Here is a 22,941-nt window from a genome sequence, read left to right on the forward strand (position 1 = left end):
TAGAACCCCAACGAAGCTTTAGATAGTTCTCTGTCCAGCCCAACACCAGTTTCCTGTTTCATGGAGCCTCAGGCTTCCCGATATCATGCTCTTCTAGAAAACTATGATTTTACTTTGTCCTACCAAATTAAACACAAAACATTTCAAGTCCTTGCTGTGCTTAACCAGGACTAAAAAGAACCTTCAATGAGAAATGCGGAAAGACATTTACATGCTGCTTGGTAGCACTGTTCCTGACTTTATTTGCATGGCTAAATGAGACTGTCACAGACCAACTGAATCTTCCTGTACCAGAAGATATAAAGAAAGCACCAAAATATGGAGAAGAGCAAGAAGGGAGATGCAGGTAAAGAGCTAATCAAAAAAAGCAATGTCTGTATGCTAATGTGGGATGTTCTGAAAATATGAGCAGGTTTTGGAAATGCAAGATACCAAAGAGATAAAATAGAAGCAAAATAATCATCAAGGAACTATCATCACTTTGTGTAGATAAATTATGTGTTTGTGATGGAAAAACAAGGAGTTAGTGCTTTCTGTTAAGAGGGTTAGAATATGAGGCATGTGCTGAAGCACAGAGATTATTAGACAAAGCACCAGCACAGCTTCAGAAGAGCACAATGGATATAGACACCCCACACCTGATAAATTGAGGGTGTTTCCTATTTCATTTGGAACCAGATGATCTTAGGGTCCTTTCCAACCCTGACTATTCTATGATTCTGTGAATTTGAGCATACTGCGTGACTCCAAACCTCAGGAGCAGCCTGTCGAGGATGTACTCTGCTCTTCCAAAGACTCCTCAAACGCAAACAGTGACAATTTCTCTTCCTCCTCCTCCTTCAAGCAGCATTTTCTAGTGGCCATTGCAGCCTAAAGCCCCGACTCAGCTCGGGTCAGTGACAGCCGCATCAAGGGTGTGCTGATAAAGCAGCACTTTCTCTGTGCCTGAGCAGACCGCTGTGATTTCCAGCACAGATTCTGCCACCCCTGTGCTCATTTTGGAGGGTTGAGTTGATGTTCCCAGTTGAACAATAACACACACACATGCAAGTGCTGGGTGGACCATAGAAAACACTTATCCTGGGGGAATTCCGCAACACCACCATGGATTTCCTCTGCTAAACCTTTGGCTTCTGAGCTATCTGCCTGACTGGATGATCACTGCGATTTGGCTGTGGCAAATTGTGTTAACTTCGATTTCCTCCCCTTACTTTGTCCTTATCTAACACTTTCTGGCTCAGCTTCTGCTGCATTTATTTTTACCCTCATTCTCCAGCCTTTCTGCTCTGCTGTCTTTTGAATCTCCTCTCTGTTCCGGCTTTCACATTTTATCTTTGGTTACTCAACCATGTTCAGTCATTTCTTTCTTTCCTCCTGACTCTCCTTCCATTCAGCTTTCAACAGGCATAAACCATATTGTTCTTTCTGCCCTTGACACAATTTAATAATACATTTGATCAAGAACAGGTCTCCTCTTCAATTTCTCTCTCTTCTCACCTTTTCCCTAAACCACCAAACTGCATCGCTTCATCATAGAATTCCTGCTGACACAACATCCTCTCTAAAAACAATCATTCATCAAAACAGGGCTGAAAAGCCAAAATCTTTTTTTTTTTCTTTTATTTAGCTTTATTTTTGAAAAGAATACAGCTTTAAAATGCTCCCTTAAAGCTGAAACTGGGTTCACATGAAAGAGCAACACACTCTGATGACTAATTCTTACCTTCCAAAGTTAGCTGGAAGAAACTCCAAAAAGGCATCGTTTAGATAGAGCTGGGTCAAATTTAGAAGTTGTGTGAAGCCATCTGGCAGCCTAAAAAACAGTTAAAAGCTTAATGCTCCCACCAAAGTTGCTATGGAAATGACAACAATGTATATTTAGAAAGATGACTCTCTCGCACCTTCTTTTTCTACCTAAATTCTCAAGCAGAACTCATTACAGACAACTTTTTTGCCCACTTTCATCTCTTCCACGCTGCTATAACCACATGGAATGCAAATACCTTGCACAATCAAGTTCCATCAGCCTTTCCTCCCTTCCCAGCTGAGGGGTTTAAGTCAAAGGTGCTTGCTTTCTATCTCTTTTTTTTAACTGAAACAGTAAAATGTCATCCTTTTATCTCCCTCACTCCAGTTTATAAATCATGGGATTGCAGCACAGAGGTTGGGTTATTATTATGGCAAGCTTTCTGAAGGAATAAGGGTTGCTAAGGTCCCAACCAGGAGATGAGGGTATATGGGATGCAGCCTGCCTTACTTCCCAAACACATTAAGCACCAGCCCCTGTGCTCAAAAGGCACCATCCCATGGATTGCTTTGCCAACGCTTTCTTTACTCTGTGGAAAGACCACATTTGTTCCATGGCACACAGATCGTTTCATAGATGCATCAACCCTGATATATTAAAACAAGGAAATAACTTAGATTAATCCTGCAAATGAACTTGATATGATGCCTTTACATTGAAAGTCACTTTGCAGGATACAAAGTATTGATACTCACTTGGAGACCGGATTGACACTGGCTTCAATAATTGTTAAACATTTACAGCATTTAATATTCTCTGGAAAATCTTGAATCCCTGAAAAAGATATTGAAAGGGTTGTCATACACACATAAAAAACCTGTTTAACTTGTTTTGTTCACAAATCATTTGGCATTTTCAGATCAGACTTAGGCTATAACAGGAAGAACACATATGGTTTAGTATTATAGTGTAAAAGATGATACTTAAGCACTGAATAAATACACCGGAGCAGATATTATGGCTTGTATAAAACTATTATGCTAATGCTTGATTTATATAACCTTCTAGAATTAAACAGTGATGTCATCTGTACTGAGACTTGTGCCTTTCATTTCTTTCCAAACTATTTTCCTTCTTTGCCTCCTTCTCTTTGCTGGAGAACATGAATATATTCCTGAGAGCCTCCGGGCCCAGACCAAGGGGGAATCTTTCACAATTTGAGTGCTTAAGCCTCAATTTCAAAACAAAGACACTGAAGTTCAGCCAAGCAAAGGCTTTTAGGCTCATCAATATAACGGGATAGAACGTAAATGCCTAATTTGGGAACACACTCAGCAAACTAATCACTGCCTATATAAATCCTGGCAGTTGTTCACCTGCAGCCTCATAGGCTTAAGTACATCACACAGGAGCCCAGAAAGTGCTAGGCCACTTCAGAGAGTGGAATGGGGCATAAGTGCACTGGAAAATGGTCTCCCACTCCTATTTGGAATAGTCCTTGGGGATCCTTGAGGAGCCTTCCTGTTTGCAATGTTCATCAGTCACACACCATCACAGCATAAAGCAAACTCTACTCTATTTAGAGAAAAGTGTATGAGGTAGATATCAGCCAGACTTCTCAAAAGTGCCAGACAGGGGAATGATACATAATCTGCAATAGCAGCAAGTTTCTAGAACACAAGTTTACGAGCCATTAGGAACTAGAACCTCACAGTCATTACAATTCCTTCAAATACTTTCAATCTCTTACCATTTTTACTGATATCAAGTTCTCTGAGATTCACCAAGCTGGCAATAGTGGTTGGCAGGCTGGAAAGGTCATTGTCTGGGATGCTCAGCTTGCGGAGAGCTTGACAGTTGAACAGTTGCTGCAACACAAGAAGATGCTTTACAGTGATTCAGGAAAAGGAGCAGTTTGGGATCAATATTTACACACAGAAGCAACGAATATCACAAACCTACATTTGCTACGTAAGAATTCAATAGTCAAAAAGTAGTGTGAAAAGCCATTATTTGAGAAGATATTCTTGCAGGCTGCTTAGTATCAGAAACAGCACAAACACAGTTGGAAGGAATAAGCAGCAAAGCAGTTGATTGACAGAGGAATGATCAGAAAGAGCTTTCTGTCAAAAACTCACACTCACGGCAATCAATATTTGTAGGTACATATTTTGTATGCGACAAATTTAATCAAACACTGTTGTGGCCTCTGGTAAATTAAAATATTTGATTTTATAATTCAATTTCATGATAGATTTTAGAATATTTTGACTGTATGCAGAAGAAATTTGCTATCTTTAAGAAACAAAATGCTTTGACATTGATTCTAACATCCCTTCTAACATCCCTTCTAACATCCCTTCTAACATCCCTTCTAACATCCCTTCTAACATCCCTTCTAACACTCCTTCTAACATCCCTTCTAACATCCCTTCTAACATCCCTTCTAACAACCCTTCTAACATCCCTTCTAACATCCCTTCTAACATCCCTTCTAACATCCCTTCTAACACTCCTTCTAACATCCCTTCTAACATCCCTTCTAACATCCCTTCTAACAACCCTTCTAACATCCCTTCTAACGTCCCTTCTAACATCCCTTCTAACATCCCTTCTAACATCCCTTCTAACAACCCTTCTAACGTCCCTTCTAACATCCCTTCTAACATCCCTTCTAACATCCCTTCTAACAACCCTTCTAACGTCCCTTCTAACATCCCTTCTAACATCCCTTCTAACATCCCTTCTAACATCCCTTCTAACATCCCTTCTAACATCCCTTCTAACAACCCTTCTAACGTCCCTTCTAACATCCCTTCTAACATCCCTTCTAACATCCCTTCTAACATCCCTTCTAACATCCCTTCTAACAGGACTTGATTCTAACATTCCTTCAAACTCAGATTCAAACCTTACAATATGTCAGAATTCCCACTGCAAAACCAAACTCTTCTTTCAACCTAAAGCAATCAATAAATGATGCTGAAAGCACGAATTTCCCGTGGCTGCTTTCTTCATGAAACACCCCTCTCATACACCACCTTCCCCGTAGGAAAACAAATGAAACCACCATGTTAGCAGGAAGCAGCCATGAGGAAGGATTTCAGATTTAGGCACGTTGCATCGCCAGGTCAGAGGTGGCTCAAATGACGAATAAACGGATGTATCTTTTAGATCAAGTAGCCAATAGGTTCTTCAAGCCCAATGCTGGCAGGTACAAGAGGAGAATGCCCAGAGAAGCTGTGGCTGCCCCATCCCTGGCAGTGCCCAAGGCCAGGTTGGACACAGGGGCTTGGAGCAAGCTGCTCCAGTGGAAGGGGTCCCTGTTCATGGCAGGGGTTGGAACTGGATGAGCTTTAAGGTCCCTTCCAACACAAACCAGTCTGGGATTCCATGATATAATTGCTTGACTCCACATTCCCCAGCAACAGTCCTGTGGAAAATGGGCTGCCACCACACCGGGTTGCAGAAAAGACCTGCTCACCATTTCCCACTTTGTGGCTTTGGGCTCCAAAACCATTCTGCTTTTCAAGAGTTAAAAGTTACCAAACCCTGTAGGACCTTCTGCAAAATGGATTCACAAATGGCACCAGAAAATTCAGTGCATTCCAGGCAAGAACAACTTTGATGATCCAAGGACTGGGAAGCCATTTAAGGACAGGCTGAGGGAGCTGGGCTGGTTCAGCCTGAAGAAGAGAAGGCTCCTTAAGGGGAGACCTTAAAACTGCTCCAGTGCCTAAAGAGTGGTTTTAAGAAGATGGGGACTCCCTTTTGATAAGGAGTCCCATGGAAAAGACAAGAAGTGATGGGCACAGGTTAATCCTGCAGAGATTCTGGCTGGACACAAGAGGAAAGTTTTTCCTAATGAGAACAACCAACCACAGGAATAATCTCCATGCGGTGGATTCCCCAACCTTGGACACTGTTAAGACTCATCTGCACAGGTGCTGCGACATCTAGTTTAGGTCATGCTTTGCTAGAAAGGTTGGACCAGATGATCCTTGAGGTTCCTTCCAGCCTGGGATTCTATGAGTCTATGAATTTCTCTTTGCAGGTATCTCACAAGGGTTCTTGAAATGTTAGTGCTGTGGTTACACCAGATTGAGCCTTTCTTTCAGACTGCTCTATCAGAAGGAAGTCTATATACTCAGCTCCAGGCTATTTGAGAAGGCATCATGATTTCTAGATGAAAAACCCAGCCAAGTATCTGGAGAGGAGAAAATTAACACACAAATGTCATGCAAATGCCAACCTGACCCTTCACTTTAAGCAAATTTTAGATCATTTTGAAAGTGCATTTTTCTGTCAAAACTTTCTATGGTAATCCTTTAGGAAATCCTGCTCTTCCTTCCACTTAATCCATCCTCAGAAAACTGAGAGGGAGCCACATGAATTCACAGTGCTCAGAATGAGAAGCCCCACACCACAGTGGCTATCAACTGCCACCAGACACAAAGAGAAACACATCATTTTGGACACAACTGGAAAGGAATGCAATTAATAGGCTCTTGGATTGGCTCTTGAAGTTTCCAGCCACATTACTGCAGGAGAAGCTGCAGACCAGAGTAACACTCAGCATGGGGAACCTTCACAATATTGGTACATATAGAAACCATACCATGCTATTGTACCTGGAAAATTTAATTCCCAGTGCATGTCCCCAGCCGTTGCCCTGGAGAATTCATATTTTAAAAGCCAAGAAAAGGCTGGAGCTGTTCTGGCAATACCTGAACAGATACAAGGCTTTGGAGCTGCTGGATGAAGCATAATAAAACATATTCCCCCTGGAGTAACCCTGTGATGTACTGTTGTATCAGGATCAATAAGAGTGTGAATACAGGCATGCAGCCCCAAAATTGGACACTTTATTTTACTCGCTGTGTTTTCAAAAGGTGCCTTTCTCAATTTCTAGTGCTTTCTGGCTTTGCCATCATGCCTTTGTTGTAATCCCCACACAGTATGTCCCTGTTCTACTGTTCTTTCTTTCTTTCAGGATGGAAACCAAGTGGTGCCAATAGAGCTGTGAGTTCTAAGGACAAGCTGTCATTCTGAGCATCTCAGGTTCCTGACTGACCAGCAGCAGAGGCTGTTGGCTTCCAGGGCCACTGGAGAACAGCATGGAATCTGTGCTCCTTACTTCCCATAGGCATGGCTGTGAAATGGATTGGCTACAAAGAAATAACACTTCCTAGCTTTGCAGAACACAAATATGATTTCTTAGTGACAGATTTAGAAGAAGAATTCAATGCCTTTAATGGAAACTATAACTTACATAGCAAATGCAATGCAAAAGAGGAACCTTTGAATGTATAATACCTACCCACCTACATGAGCTATACATTAGCATTTACCTCAGCACCTTTTTTACGTTGGTTGTATTTTGTTCTCAGTGAGACATTTAAGCATTCAGATGTAGCCTCTAACTGCAGAAGCATGTTATTTTACCAACACGTGAGATGGCAAAAGACAGTGGTGGCTATTTCTAGAGTTTGCTGTTGGAGACAGACAATTTTTTCCTTAGGCATTACCAAGTAAACTAATTTTGTCCCTTACAAAGTAGCCCAAGTCTTTATAAGGGAAAGCTGCTGGGGAAAATTTCCATCTCATTCATGTTTTTCTGGATATTGGTTGCCAGTGACTCCGCCTTCATCAAAACCAATATTCACTTTTATTAGCCACTGATTCATGTGGCTTATACAAATAGGGGCATATTTGCAGCAGCAGCTCATGATAATGAACTTGAAGGCACATAAAGTAACAGACTTGACTAGATTTAGGGGAAAATAAAGAAGTAGAATTATCTAACAATCCTGTAAATCCTTAAAAGAAAATAAAGATATTAGAAATAAGGAACTAGAAATCCATTTCTAAGGAAGACAGAATGAAAACAACCCCAACATTGTTATGATACATAAAAATGAAGGTAAAAGATTAAAGAAAACCCAAGCAGAATTACTTTAATCCGATTAATGCAAAACAATGCATTGGTTTCTAGAGCATGATGCAGCAGTGGAAATAACTTGGGTAGATCAGGACTTAGTGGAGGTTTTCACCTGTGTTGTTTTCATTCAATTTTTAAACATGATCAAGCATTCTGATGATAGAGTTTCAAAGGAATATTGTAACTTCAGAGGCCCCAAAGTTTTGGTAAAGAACAGGTAAATTGACCGAACAGATCTCCTCTGGATGAAGTGATTTGAATTCACGTTTAGAGAGAGGAAAGTTCAGCCTATGGTAGACAGCAACATGTTAATGTTCAGTCATATCGGGCAATTTTAAGGAAAACCTGGAATTTTCTCTCCTGGCACATTAACTCAACACTGGAAAAGAGTCCAGAGACACGCAGCAAAAAGATTTGAAGCAGAAAATTTGATAAAGAAGTTATTTGAATTGTTTAATTCATGCTCAGGATTAACAGCAGCTTAAGACAAAATGTTATGAATGGTGATAAGAAAGCAAATTAACACCGTCATTAATCGACTCTTAGACAAGGCCAAGACTGTGTCAGACGATGCATTTACTTCAGAGGACTTCTTCAATCCATAGTATTTGCTTCGAAGTATTATTTATAGCAAAGAAAAATGGGAAAAGAAAGGTGCCAAAACAGAGTCCTATACGTTTAGATCTCCTCAAGGTATGTATTCATGTGCTGTTGCTTTGCACAAACCACCAATGCAAAGGAGATGATACCACGATGCAACATGAAGGTTTCCTTTCTGTCGTGATTGACACTGACATCTACCATCTGCATCCCAATGTCATAGTTTTGGACCCCTTCCCTTTGGGCCCTTAGCTTTGCCATGCAGAGTTACAGCATTCTGTTCTTGTTCTGTGCCCTGATATTTGTCTTCCTTTATGCACAGCCATTTAGTTTGAATGCTGTAGTATATGTACTCTCAAGAGACTCAAAACAGATACACCCCAAAGCCCTGGCTAAATTCAACACTTTGTTCAGTCCGATTCTTCAGTAGCACAATTAAAATACACAAGGTTAATAATAGATGATTATTAAGAGAAATAGTCCTCATTGTGGTGGAGATCATTTTACTCCCATTTCATACTTATGGGGGCACAGAAAATACCTGGTTCTCTGTTGTCTTTTCTAGGAGCAGGAGAGATGAAGCAGCTCTCCATGTCTTTAGTCTGTGACCCTTAGAAGATCGCAGCTACCCTGTCTTACCATCTGTAAAGAATTTCCTGATGGAGTGAGCAATCTTAAATGAACCATCATATCCAAGTAAAGGAACTCCATGTAATGGAAAAAAGATGTTTTCTACATTTGTAAATAGAATTCAGATAAAGCCTCTCTGCAGCCTACGTAAGAAATACATTGAGAGATGCTGAAGAATGGATTACAGTGGAACAATGTTTAATTAAAGACTTGTAAGCACCTTTCAGTACTGCTGAGAAAAATTCAATTAAGGAATGGATTACATTACTTCATGCTTCATTATTTAGCTTGCACCTACTCGTAATTGATTTTCCCCTACCTTCCCCTCTTTTGTTTCCACAACACTGAAGTTACAGTAACTTTTAATTCCTCATAGTAAACATTAATCAGCAGAAGAGCAGATTTCGAGATTCCATATAAGAAGTTTTGCACAGGAAGGATTACTTCAGTAATCACATTGCAGAACCTCCTCTGCAGTTATAACACCAGTCACTGGCATTCCTCCCACAAAGATAAAGGGCTTATCCTGATGAGGAAATTGCTTTCAAATGCAGTGCTACAGAGGATCCAAATGTGAGATCAGCACACCCTGGTCGAGGTCTGCAATGCCACACCAATTACTTGCACTGCAGAAAGTCCTTCTCCTGAACAACTGCTAATTCCCCATGTTCAGACTTCACTGGCTGCTCCCTGTTTTAGTGCCCTGAAGTGAGGAGGAGGAGGTGGCCCCACTCCTCCCCATGCAGCACCACCTCTGAGGTCACTGCCTCGGCTGTTTGGGCTCTTCAGAGGGCAGAAAAAGCCTTCTAAAACCAAAACTGCATCTCGAGTTGCTAACCATGACTTCCAAAGCAAGCAGATCTGCCGGGCAAGGGCAAGCCCCATCTCCGAGCTGAAGCACATGCTGCACACACATTGAAGCACACAACTTTGCCATCTGCACTGCAGGCACAACACCCATTACCTTAGGTAGCTCTTCAATTTGATTGGCATCTAGGTAAAGCTCCTCTAGTGTCCGTTCAAAGCTGAACACCTCCTTTGGCACCTGCTGTAGGCCACAGTGAGAGTAATCCAACACTGAGACGATTTCTTCTTCCCCACGGAAACATCGGCAGGGCACGAGGCGGCCGATGATCTTCCTTTTGGTTGTCATCTCCAAGCAGCATACTGAGGGAAAAGGGGAAAAACACTTTTCTGAAACTAGCCACATTCTGGGGACTATTTCTTTAGAATCACCATCAAGATTGCAGTCCATTAAATACAGCTTTTCCTGAGGGATAACTCCCTTAAGCCTGCATTTCTTATTCTACCTTTCTACAACACATGAAAAAGTGAGATTCGCCAGAGTAATCACAAAAAACAAACTCAAGACATCATCTGTCCCCGTATGCTGGGACAGCAGAGAATACGCCAAGCCCATCCACAACTGTTGCTTCCTTTAATGATGAAAATTAGGTGTGCAAATGTGACACATATGAGCATACATCCAACACGTTTGAGCAAGGTTCTGCAGCTGGGTCAGGGCAATCCCAGCACAAACACAGGCTGGGGGAGAGGGAAGGAGCAGCCCTGAGGAGAAGCACTTGGGGGTGTTGGTTGATGAGAAGCTCCCCATGACCCAGCTTCAGTAAGTGCTTGAGCCCAGAACCCCCCCGTGTGCGGGGCTGCACCCCCAGAGCGTGAGCAGCAGCTCAGGGAGGGGATCCTGCCCCTCTGCTGTGCTCTGGGGAGACCCCCCCTGCAGCCCTGACCCAGCTCTGGGGCAGCAGCACAAGAGGGACGTGGAGCTGCTGGAGCGAGGGCAGAGGAGGCCATGGAGCTGCTGCGAGGGCTGGAGCAGCTCTGCTCTGGAGACTCTTTTCAACCCCACAACTAAAGAAAAGGATATGAAAACTGAACTGGCAACAAAACTAGAACAAAAGTAACCCAAACCAGGCAGTTTCTCTGTCATTCCTGCTTCTCTTGTACCACTGGAACTGATAACTCGGATAAGAGACAAGCCAAAATGCCACTAGTTTTTCTGCAGCAGAAGAAACACCTGGAAAGCATCAGAACAGGCTGTTCCCTACAACCTCTAGTCCAGGTGCCAAGATCTGTAGACCTTCCTTGCGCACAGTTTGCACCAGCACCTTTAACTCACACTAGTAACACTACACACAAGTGTATCTCACTATTTTCCACTGGAATAAAACCACCTTGAAAGGACACTCAGACCCCAGGTTTAACACCCGTCAAACAGCCTCTTCTTAGTCAGGAGTAGATAATTGGCATTTTCAAAAGCTGTTTTAACATGATTATAGACAAAACAGCTCTTCTGAAGCACATTACCGCAAAGCCATGAAGGGCTAAACCTTCAGCTCCCATTTTATAAACCACTAACAAGGTTTTGAGTTACGTTTATAAAGAGAATGCACAAAATTAGCCCAAGCAAAGCAAACTAAAGCTCATCTGGATGCCAACAGATAATTCATATTGCTTAAGCAATTACTAATCCAGAAATGAAGATAAATAATTGGTCAGAAAACGCTCTATTCGTGGATCTCTGACTTTTTTGTCATGCAATCCACTGATATTTTGGAGGTAAATAAAATACTCAAATGTTTCATTTCCATGTTTCAGTTTTCTTAGCACCTACCTCCAATAACCCCAATGGGACGGGCACAAAAACACTCACACAAACAGGGGGTGTTCATGCTCTCAAGCAGACACGTGTTGGGATGCTGAAAGGAGCAACAGTGAACCTGAGTGCAGCTGGCTTGCACCCAGCAGCGCCAAGGAGAGGCTTTCTGCTGCCTCCTCTGGGCTCAAGGGAAAAGCTTAAAGCAGAGAAAAGGATGGAGGAATTCTGTGATTCATCCCGAGCAGGTTGGGGGTGTAACATGAAAGTTGTATCTTAACCACAGTCAGCTGATGCACTGAGAACACCTGCATAATACATGTACATAAACGGCTAAATACGTAAAACCAGAACACTCACACGTATGGAAAAAGCAGCAATTCCTTTACCAGCACTGCACTGCAAATCCCAAAACCTTTCTTTCGGTTCAGTGGTATAGACACTGCAGAACACAGCAGCGACACAGGTAACATGTAAGGATGCCGTACACCACTCAAATCCACTGTGAGCTTTAAGTGTTCTTCCAGTTCCCCACCCCAGGAACACTTGATCCCCAGTCAGGTTTCATACCTAGCACTGTAACTGGATGCGGCTCCTATGCTACAGGAATGTTTATTGTAACAGTACCCCTAATTTTCTGCTGGGAACAAGGCTACTGCTTCTTCAGCTCCCATCTGTTGCTCCGTTTCAAACACATTGGGAGGAAATGACTTTTATCATCTTCTCAGCTTCCAAAGCTTTGTCACTTTCTATATAAGGCAAAGCCCTAAAGCTCTGCTCTAAAGCAAGTCCAGCAGGGAATGGCCCATTGCACCAAAAGTGCTCCTGGTTTCCTCTCACAACAGGGGTTTTGATGGCTGCTGTGTTACCTGCTGTCTCCACCTCTTTCGCACTGTCCCTGCTCCCACCACCACAGCACATCACATGCAGTCAGCATCCCTGGTCTCAGTCTGTGTTTGGATGTTGAAAGTGGCTTTGGCCGTCGCCACTGGAAGTTATCCACCTTGCACCATGTTCTACCTGGCTTCAGGACCATCTGCAGCCGCAGCCACTGCTGGCTTCAGCAAACCTCCAGGGGAAGCAGCAAGGGCAGGAGGCAAAGCAGTGACAAGAGGAAAGGTGTCACCATCACAGGGCTGCTGAAGGGACGCAGCGGATCCGGTGTTCCCTGTGTTCCCTGGACGGGCTGCCCAGCCCAGGCTGCCTGGCTGATGCCCCCTTCCAGGGGGAGCACCTCAGTGTGTTGCAGGGTGCTACTCCTTCAGGAAATGCCTTGGGGAAGGCAGCCCAAACCCTGCACAGCTCCTCCACCTCACCAGTGCTTCCGGAACCCAAGCAGAGGCTGAAGGAGGTGCAGCACCGCCACTGACACCAACCTGCTCCGCATCCGAACCGCCAGGAACCCCCCCAAAGAGCTCCCTGGAGTGGACAAGGTGGAACCAGATGAGGACCTGCCACAGCTCTGGTCACAGAACACGCTCTACACAAGCCAAATGAAGCCACCTGCCAAGCTGCACGGCTCCTGCATCAAGCACAGGACCCAGCATCTGCAACTGCCTATCTCAAACCTTGACACGATAAAAATAAATGCCCTTGGAATATCAAATTATTTGTAGCTTCTCAAACCATTTAAAGATAATGAACAACTGAGCAGTGACAGGAACTTCAGAAACTCCTCACAACGTGCTTCCCACAGGCATTACAAAGCACTTGGCTCTGCATTATTCTCCTCTCCTGTAGGCACAGACGCAGAGCAAACCCCACGCTTCATTTCAGTAGAAACTCAGAGCAGTAACAGTGTAAAGTGTGCAAATAGCGAACACTGCGCTAAACCCAGCAGTTTCAACAGGACTCCTTTCTTTTGCTTATGCAAACAGAAGTGTTCCCATTACTGCAGTTTATGGGAATATCTGTAATTTCTTATTCAACAGAAAAGTGTTTCATAAATTAGACAGAGAAAAAACTGCGGAGCGTAATCAAAGGGGATTTAATGATTTTGCCTTCCTCAAAAGCTACAGTTAAGACCCAATTGTCATGATAAAAGGGGCTGGTGGAGTTAACTGGTCATCTAATGGAACCATCCTCTTCAGGGAAAAAATCAAACCGAGACCAAAGCAGAAGCTGTATTTAGGAAAAGATCAGTGCTGGAATGAGGCACCTGGGACCTGAATCGTGGTGCACTGCTAAGATCTGTGAGAAAAAATCACTAGGAAGTAAGTCTGCCACAGAAACTGCAGCTTGGAGAAGAGCTGCTGGAAGAATGGCCATGGGGAAGGAAGAACTTCAACATGCGCTGGTAAGCAGTGGGTTTCATAGAATCATAGAACAGTTAGGGTTGGAAAGGACCTCAAGATCATCCAGTTCCAACCCCCCTGCCATGGGCAGGGACACCTCACACTAAACCATCCCACACAAGGCTTCATCCAACCTGGCCTTGAACACTGCCAGGGATGGAGCACTCACAACCCCCCTGGGCAACCCATTCCAGTGCCTCACCACCCTCACAGGAAAGAATTTCCTCCTTATATCCAATCTAAACTTCCCCTGTTTAAGTTTTAACCCGTTACCCCTTGTCCTGTCACTACAGTCCCTGACGAAGAGTCCCTCCCCAGCATCCCTATAGGCCCCCTTCAGGTACTGGAAGGCTGCTCTGAGGTCTCCACGCAGCCTTCTCTTCTCCAGGCTGAACAGCCCCAACTTCCTCAGCCTGTCTCCATACGGGAGGTGCTCCAGTCCCCTGATCATCCTCGTGGCCTCCTCTGGACTTTGCATATGTCCATAGTCTCCTTTTTAATTACAAAGAGTAAATAATGAAGCAAACAAGCAAAAATGCTGACAAACCTGTAAGAAAGTCCCCATGGATTTATACTGTTCTGTGCAATCGCTGCACAAAGCACCAGCACAGAATTAAAGGACTGTGGTACCAGGGAAAGGAGCACAATTTCATGCCCTGTGGGCTAATGGTAATTAAGCCCTTTATTAATCTCAGTGTTATTAATTCCTACTCTGCACTAATTCCAGCTTTGGTGACTACTCTTTGCTTACCTACATTTCATTTCTTCATAAATTTCACAGGGCTTTGCTTTTGTTCTAATGGTTCCTCATTGCAAGAGGATTGCTACTTGGGAGCAAAATTAAAGTCCCAGTCAACAGAAAGCCAAACTCCCCACTTTGGGAGGCTGAGTCACCACATGCGTTGCTGCTTTATAGAATTCTTTAATCCCTGTAAGCGATAGAGAAAGGCTTCCATCTCCCCACAGAAACACAAGTGCTTCGTGCTTTTCCCCATTCAAACTAGTGAACTGTAATTCTCCATAGCTGAGAGGTTAGTGCTCACCATGTGTTACTTGCTGCATATTACACCCATAGAATCATGGAATGGTTTGTGTTGGAAGGGACCTCAAAGCTCCTCCAGCTCCAACCCCTGCACGGGCAGGGACCCCTTCCACTGGAGCAGCTTGCTCCAAGCCCCTGTGTCCAACCTGGCCTTGAGCACTGCCAGGGATGGGGCAGCCACAGCTTCTCTGGGCACCTTGTGCCAGCGCCTCAGCACCCTCACAGGGAAGAGCTTCTGCCTAAGAGCTCAGCTCAGTCTCCCCTCGGGCAGGTTCAAGCCATTCCCCTTGGCCTGTCCCTACAGGCCCTTGCCCAAAGCCCCTCTCCAGGTTTCTTGTCTCTAAAGGATCTCTACCACAGCCAAAATGAAGACATGCCAGGTTGTCTATTCAGTCTCACATGGAAGAACACTACATTGTCCAGACTCATCAGACCACACAGAGACGCTCAGCAGTTTGCAAAGCTGTACAGACCATCCTGCAAAGGTACTGGGAATTGGTGGGGTTTTCAGAAGCAAAAGAAAGAGGATGAAGTTTATTACTGTCTTAACAAATAATTCATTCTCTACAACTGCATTCATAACAAACCACCATGTGCCATTTTCAACAATTCAGAAAACAAAATGAAACAGAAACACAAGATTTCCCCCCCAAAGGCTTAAAAATGTTGTGACCGGTTTTCTGAATGCCTTTAAAAGAGTGTATTTTCTTGAATGAGATTAAGAACCTATGAAAGAAGCATAAATATAAACTGCTGTTTATCAGCTTCATGCAAGCATCTCATTATCATCAGCTGCAGTTCATTCTCTTATAAAGAAAACCCTTAATCTAAGAAAAACAGTCGTTTTACGGAAATTAATTACAATAAAATCTAATCTCTTCTCAATTAATGGCTCTTTTGTGCAGGAAAACCACTAATCCCTGTTTCTCAGTAAGCACGAGAAGACGTTCCCCTCACCTCTTTAGAAGACGGAGGCAGAGACAATCACTGCACTGCTCACAGAGCTCTGGTTTAAAGAGGGAATGAAAAAGCTCAACGAGACGCCAAGTCTCTTTGAAGAACAGGAGATGCAGCAATTTATTGTTTAAGATAGAAGAGTTTATTTTCCATCTCAGAAGCTTTTTCCCTGCAACAGGCCTACACAGGATCAGATATTGCCATTTTCCTTTTCCTCCTCTCAAAGTAATTAAAAATTTGCTTTAAACCCCACAAGAAATGCCATATCTCCTGGAAAATATTCTTATCTAATCGGTTTAGTTTTATCCTAAAATGTGCAAAGTGTTATCTCCAATGTGCTCTACTTTTCCATTAGCAGCGTTAAAAAGCCAGTAGGAACAAGTAGGAAGTAGCAATTATTGGGCAAGGAACTTGAAGGAGTTGTAACACAAGAGCTGGTTTCAAAGAGCCTCTGGAATCCACTTGATCTCTTGTTGAAAGCACATTTAAAATAACAACTCCCAAATGCCCCATTTGAAAGATGTGGCTGTAATTATGAAGTCAGTTCTGATGATCACCTTGGACCTGCACAACTTCAAAAGCATTTATCTATAGACATGCTAAAAAAACCAACCAGAAACCCAAACACCAAAAATACAGGGTAGAAAGCACTGGTAAGCCTATTAAAAATAGCTTTGTGATTCACAGCTGTGATTTGTATCAGGCTCACGGGCTTCTATCAAGCACGACAAGAATCATTCAGTTTCCACAAGGAAATCAGCCCCTAAAATCATAGAACCCTGGAATGGTTTAGGTGGAAGGGACCATAAGGCTCATCCAGTTTCAACCCCTGCCATGGATTCTGCTAAATTCTATGCAGCTCTTCTCTAAAAGAATTTTTATCCTACTCCACAGCCAGGACGGATCAGCTTCCTGCAGCCTTTACCCCACTCTCCAGCCTTGAGTTCCTTAGGATCACTGCATGCTAACATGCAGCCCAGAAACCAACCGTATCCTGGGCTGCATCAAAAGGAGCGTGACCAGCAGGGCGAAGGAGGTGATCCTGCCCCTCTGCTCTGCTCTTGTGAGACCTCACCTGGAGCATTGTGTGCAGTTCTGGTGTCCTCAACATAAAAAGGACATGGAACTGCTGGAACAAGTCCAGAGGAGGCCACGAGGATGATCAGGGGACTGGAGCACCTCCCGTATGAAGACAGGCTGAGGAAGTTGGGGCTGTTCAGCCTGGAGAAGAGAAGCTGCGTGGAGACCTCAGAGCAGTCTTCCAGTACCTGAAGGGGGCCTATAGGGATGCTGGGGAGGGACTCTTCGTCAGGGACTGCAGTGACAGGACAAGGGGTAACGGGTTAAAACTGAAACAAGGGAAGTTTAGATTGGATCTAAGGAGGAAATTCTTTCCTGTTAGGGTGGTGAGGCACTGGAATGGGTTGCCCAGGGGGGTTGTGAGTGCTCCATCCCTGGCAGTGTTCAAGGCCAGGTTGGATGAAGCCTTGGGTGGGATGGTTTAGTGTGAGGTGTCCCTGCCCATGGCAGGGGGGTTGGAACTGGATGGTCTTGAGGCCCTTTCCAACCCTAACTATTCTATGATTCTATGCCAAGCACCACGGAGCTGCCACCCTGTGTCTACCTGTTCCTCCTCTCCTTGGAAGTCCTCACTGGAACCAAATCACTTTAAATCATTGAAGGCAGTTTTAATTCTCAGAAGCAAGGAATAGTTTTCTGATACCCTGTTCTCAAGTGTCGAGCAGATACGTGAAGAAAAGAGGTAAAGTGTTAATGTAAAACTCCAGAATGTGCCTCTCTGTATTGGCAGCTTCTGATTTCCTGTTTTTCATTATAGGTTAATTAAGGATTTAGTTTTTCTACCAACTAAGTTTTCGATGCAACACCTCATTAAATTATTCTTATATCAGGGAGGTCTTAGTTCCTCGATGCACTGCCATCAATGTCAACGGTCGGAGTCAAGATTCAAACAGCAAGAGAAACAGAGGGTAGTAAGTGCTGCAGGACCAGGCTGTGTTCTGACAGGGTACCAAACGTAAAACAGTTCATACAAAAGAAACTTCACCCAAAAAAACCTGCAAGAAATTGCAAAGTTTGAGTGATCTGGTAGTGCTAGAAAGTCATGGAGAGATCCTGAAAATAGAGGACTTGGAAGGGAATGAGAGCACTGCAAGGCTGAAGTGAGTAATAACAGTAACATTTGCCAGAGGGTTCAGAAAATATTCATTATATCCAGAGCAGCAGACAATTTACTTGGCTGATTTCTTTGTCATACATCACTGAGAAGTGATGATTTTTCTGTTCCTTTTTCCTTTCTGTTATTATCAGCAGAATCAACAACATTAATATGCTAATATGTTGGCTCTTTGCAGTGAGTTATAGTATTGAGCTTAGGAATCACACTACCCCAATCACTAAACACATTACAGTTCACACTGTCCCCTTCTAGCCCTCCCAGAGGTCCTTCATCACCCCAGCGGCCATGTGAGGGCAGTGCCAGCCTGGACCCTTCACCTACCATTGCTTTTCCTGATACCAAACCCTTCTTGAATCATAGCAATCCAAGCAAGAGCATGGTCTAGGATGCCACCAAACCCACGCACTAGTGACACTCCTGCCATCACACCAATGTAACGCCTCCCCACAGCCAGCCCGTGGCTATTTGAAGGTGGCTGCACTTGCCAAACTCACTTGTCTCTAGGGTACCAGCTCCTTCTGCTACCACGATTCGGAAGTTTGTTCCCTTCTAATGGTGCAAGTAGGATTTGAGAGAAACAAAATTTAAATCATGGAATCCCAGCCTAGTTTGGGTTGAAGGGACCTTAAAGCTCATCCAGTTCTACCCCCTGCACGGGCAGGGACCCTTTCCACTGGAGCAGCTTGCTCCAAGCCCCTGTGTCCAACCTGGCCTTGAGCACTGCCAGGGATGGGGCAGCCACAGCTTCTCTGGACACCCTGTGCCAGCGCCTCAGCACCCTCACAGGGAAGAGCTTCTGCCCAAGAGCTCAGCTCAGTCTCCCCTCGGGCAGGTTCAAGCCATTCCCCTTGCCCTGCCCCTACAGGCCCTTGTCCCAAGCCCCTCTCCAGGGTTCTTGCTTTTTTATTGCTTAGTTGTTGTTAGTTATTAGTCAAGAGCTGTTAAAGACAAACCAAAGGAGGGGCTGTGGGTGATTCCGTTCTTTATCCAGTATTTCTACTAAAGTCAATACAACTGTGCACTGACAGCAAGGAAAAAAGGAAAAAAGAAAAAGGAAAAAAAGGTCAACTTAGCCTTTCCACTTCAGTAGATCAGTGATAATAATCCTGTGCAGGAATGGAAGAAAACCAGGGGCAATATTAGAAGAGTTACAGGAGGAAAGAGCTGCAAGCAAGGCTCTGAGGAGCGTGCTATGGAATTCCAGAGCAGGGCTTCATGCTGCAGACCCCTGCCTCTGCGGGGGGCTGGCCAGGGAGAGCAGCTTCAGAAAACAAGGGGAAACTTCAGTGCCTTCCCATCAGGGTAACACTCTTCACAAGGTTCCAGTTAGGGCGTTTCAAAAGGACAAAGCACGTTGCTCAGTTTGAGCAGACCCCGCTCCTTTTGATCTCATTTTCTCCATTGGAACTCATGATACGTTTCGTTAAGTTCCAGTTTTACTCATCCTCTTCAGCAGCAAGAAGCAGATTTGATTGAAATTTCAGTCTTGAGCCAGGTGCAGGAGGCAGGCACATCACTTCCGTCTTCCAACTGGTAACTGCAAGTTGGGAATTGAGATGTGCAGTTTGTATAAGCCAATTGGAATAGTTTTCATTCGTCTTCCTGAACAGATTAAGAAACTGGCTCTAAAGGTGAAGTCACACCAGGGGAATTTGTCTTATCAAAAAAAGGGGTGAGAAATATTACCCGAATTGTTTTCTTGCACAGAAACGCCACGACAGCCACCACATCTCACCCAGAAAGGCCATCTAATGCGTGACAATTGAATTCCCTCCACTACATGCCCATTATAACATTCTCCATCCAAGTTCATATTCAGATTAGGCTAATCCCAAAATAAAATAACCAAGCATGAATGATAGGGCTGCAGCTTCACCTTTTGTCTCTTGTGAATACTGATGACACAGTTTCTCTGGCTTTGCTGCACAGGCTGGGATGTTGCTCCTGACTTGATTCCTGCATCCTGTTCTCCCTAAGGAGAGTGTTCACATAACGTTCAGGAAAACTCCAGTTTTGCTCAGTTTCTTTTTATACAATACTTGACAGAATTCCAATAATGTGTTGCATATTAATGGCACATGCTGAAAATTAAGAATTAAGCTCTTCCGTGCCTTTGATGCAGGCATTGGAATAGGAGAGAATCTCAATACAGATAAGACAATAAGACAAGAAATAGCCTTTGGAAAGTGGGTTTTCTGGAAATGGGGGAATAATTTACATTTTAACTTAGATCTTTGATGTGTTTCAGCTTTTACTGGATGTAATCCTTCAGTTGGAAAGCTTATCTGGTATGGAATTGCATATGAAATACAGTTAACTTCTTGCTTTATGGTGTAATGGATTTCGTTGCCTAGTTGATGGCTAGAACTGCAATCCAAAGGAACAGAATAGAGGACATAATTCACCTGGTAAAGACATCAACCAAACAAACTGGCATTTAAATACAAGCTGTATAAGTTTCATTAAGTCTGGTTCCTTCCTCAGAGATCACAGGACCATACAGAATGACCAATTACTTTTCAGTGCTTTACATCACAACCCGTCTGCATTATCCCTGACATATTCATCAGCTTAGCAGGAGCTTACTCCAGGGAAACCGTGGCAATGTGCTGAGTATGCAGGATGAAACTTCCAGAGATGATAATGTGCAACTACAGGCTGCAGCTAGAAAGGGAAGTTTTAATTAAAAGTGACAGCTACAACTCATACCAAAAGCTGATCTTCTGAAAGAACCAGGCAGAGATGCATGGGGACATGGGACCTTTCTCTTGTTTCCCATTACTTCTACCTTGCTCAGCACGAGTCCGCAATCCCGCTGGAGCAGGTATGGCTGAAGTCCAGCACAGAAGAAGATGAAGCTCATTTTCAACATGCCCTAACACATACTTGTGCTTCCAAAACAGGGCTACATCTGAAATACAACAAACTGCCTGGAAATGGGTGTTGCTCGCTCCCCATGGGAAACAGCCACAGACCCTTCTGAAAAAGAGAACATTTTTAATCATGAAAAAGCCCCACAGTTCTGATTCCATAGGAGGTTATTTAGGAACCTCCTCCCCACCACTCAGATTCTCCCCTGAGACAGCTCCTATCCCCTCAGGTCACCACTCCTGTGAATATTCCTGTTATTCCTTGTACTTTTCAAGAGGTCCAACCTAGCCCCCAGGACTGTGTCCACGCTCCAGGGTGCAGATCATGCCCTAGCTGACTATGTCCTAGCTCCTCACCAGAAGGAAATCTGCTTGTGCATCACCCAACTGCTCCTCATCTGCAGCTTTTTGCTCGTACCAATGAGAATTGGGCCACATGGACAGAAACGGAACAATGTGGCAGGACTGCAGATCCCTTCACTTACACTGACCATCACAGGGACCTGCTCAGCATGCATGCCGTGTCACATCACAGCACTGGCAGGCAGCTCTGGGCTTCTCCCTTCCTCTTCATAATGATCCCAGCCACCTCCTCTTAACCTGTTATCAAACTGTTCCTCTAGGAACAGCCCAAGTGTCAGCATCCACATTATTGCCGGGTCCATCCAAAGCCTTTTTTGATCCCCGATTGTCACCTTCACCACACTCTCCCTTTATAGGAAGTCTTTTGACATCACCTCACCATCACCTACTTCAACTCTTCTACCTTCCACTGACCCAAGTGTAAGAAGCACTGCTTACTCTCCAGCTCCTGCTGCCCACCTTCTCCCTTATCTCAGCATCTCCTGACATCCTCCTATATTTTGCATAACCTACTCCCCAGCAGTCATCTATCTTCTTTAGCCTCTTCTGGTCTTCCATTCATCCACCAGCAATAACTTGTTATCTGCCCCATCTTCTCCTTCCTCCCTGAGCTTAATGCAGTTCTCTATTCACTCTCCTTCATCCATCCCCTTTTGTCCTTCACGTCCTAACCACACCTCTTACCTCCAAACCCCTCTTCCTGCTCATGTCCTCTGTCCTTCACCTCCCCAGCCCCCTGTACCTGGTTTTGAAGTTACATCCTACCACAATTCCCAATGCTCAGGCTGCCATTCTGCACCGTGCCATTATTCTCTCTTCTGTGAGCTCCTACATAAGCACCCAAGTTCTCCATCTGAACCACACAAACACATAACTTAGTCCTCACCATTGCTAACTCCTTCCCCCCCACCACCACCGCTTACCCTCTTTTCTCTCTATAGAGCTGAAGTTTTGCCAAGAAAAATACAAACACCTTTTACTGCCCATCAGCTGCTCTTTCTTCTGCTATTCTATCACCCTTCCTGGCTCTGGATACAACTTTTGCTCAGAGCTCCCTGTTTGTTTCACCATGCCCACTGACGCTATGCGCCCCTCCTGCAATACGCTTGCTTGTACATTCAGAAATCAGATTATTAAAATGCAAAAGCCTGTGTCTGTACAGCAGAATGTCAGCACAAGGGAAAAGCATCATGCCCACAAATACCCAATAAAATTGGTTGCTGGAATACAAAATACAGTTTTACACCTATCATCCCTGTGCATACCCCACTACCTGTGAACACCCGAGTACGTCTCTATTTCCATGTATACAGCACTGACACATCTCTGGTGTATTTTAAGCCAGCACCAAGTAATAAGGTCGGAATCCTGCCCTTTCCCCTCCACACCAACTACCTCCATCACTGGCCTTGAGCTAGGAAGAATTAAGCACCCGGACCCTTCACTGAAAGCCTCCTGAACGCAGGGCACTGCATAGTTCGTCTGCAGAGTTTAAAATACATTGACACTAAAACCACTCGTTTTGTTTCAGTGCAGAAGACACTGTATAAGTGCAGAACTGTGACCCCAAGCCCCAGAGCTGCTCAGAGCTACCTCTGCCTCTGCACTGATGTTGAACTGCTGTGAGTAACTGCATCTTGCACAAGGGAATGGCAGATTTAAGGGCAACTTCAGGACAGCTCC

The 22,941-nt window shown here is 44.2% G+C and overlaps 1 protein-coding gene across 7 annotated transcripts in view; it reads right to left on the reverse strand.

The window, feature by feature from the left end:
* The window catches only part of LRRC7 (leucine rich repeat containing 7), a 164,789-nt gene that overhangs the window by 84,635 nt on the left and 57,213 nt on the right, over positions 1 to 22,941 (reverse strand). For 6 of the 7 annotated variants that reach the window (XM_065673047.1, XM_065673046.1, XM_065673044.1 and 3 more), the window contains exons 2-5: positions 9,883 to 10,085; positions 3,498 to 3,615; positions 2,503 to 2,581; positions 1,724 to 1,813 (exon numbers count right to left, since the gene is read on the reverse strand). In XM_065673047.1, the coding sequence (XP_065529119.1) occupies positions 1,724 to 1,813; positions 2,503 to 2,581; positions 3,498 to 3,615; positions 9,883 to 10,085 (490 nt within the window). Of the gene's footprint in view, positions 1 to 1,723; positions 1,814 to 2,502; positions 2,582 to 3,497; positions 3,616 to 9,882; positions 10,129 to 22,941 lie in introns of those variants that run through there. The other variant, XM_065673045.1, reaches the window with a different exon arrangement.

The sequence above is a fragment of the Lathamus discolor genome, chromosome 3 (genome assembly GCF_037157495.1).
Source record: "Lathamus discolor isolate bLatDis1 chromosome 3, bLatDis1.hap1, whole genome shotgun sequence".
NCBI classification, from domain to species: Eukaryota; Metazoa; Chordata; class Aves; order Psittaciformes; family Psittacidae; genus Lathamus; species Lathamus discolor.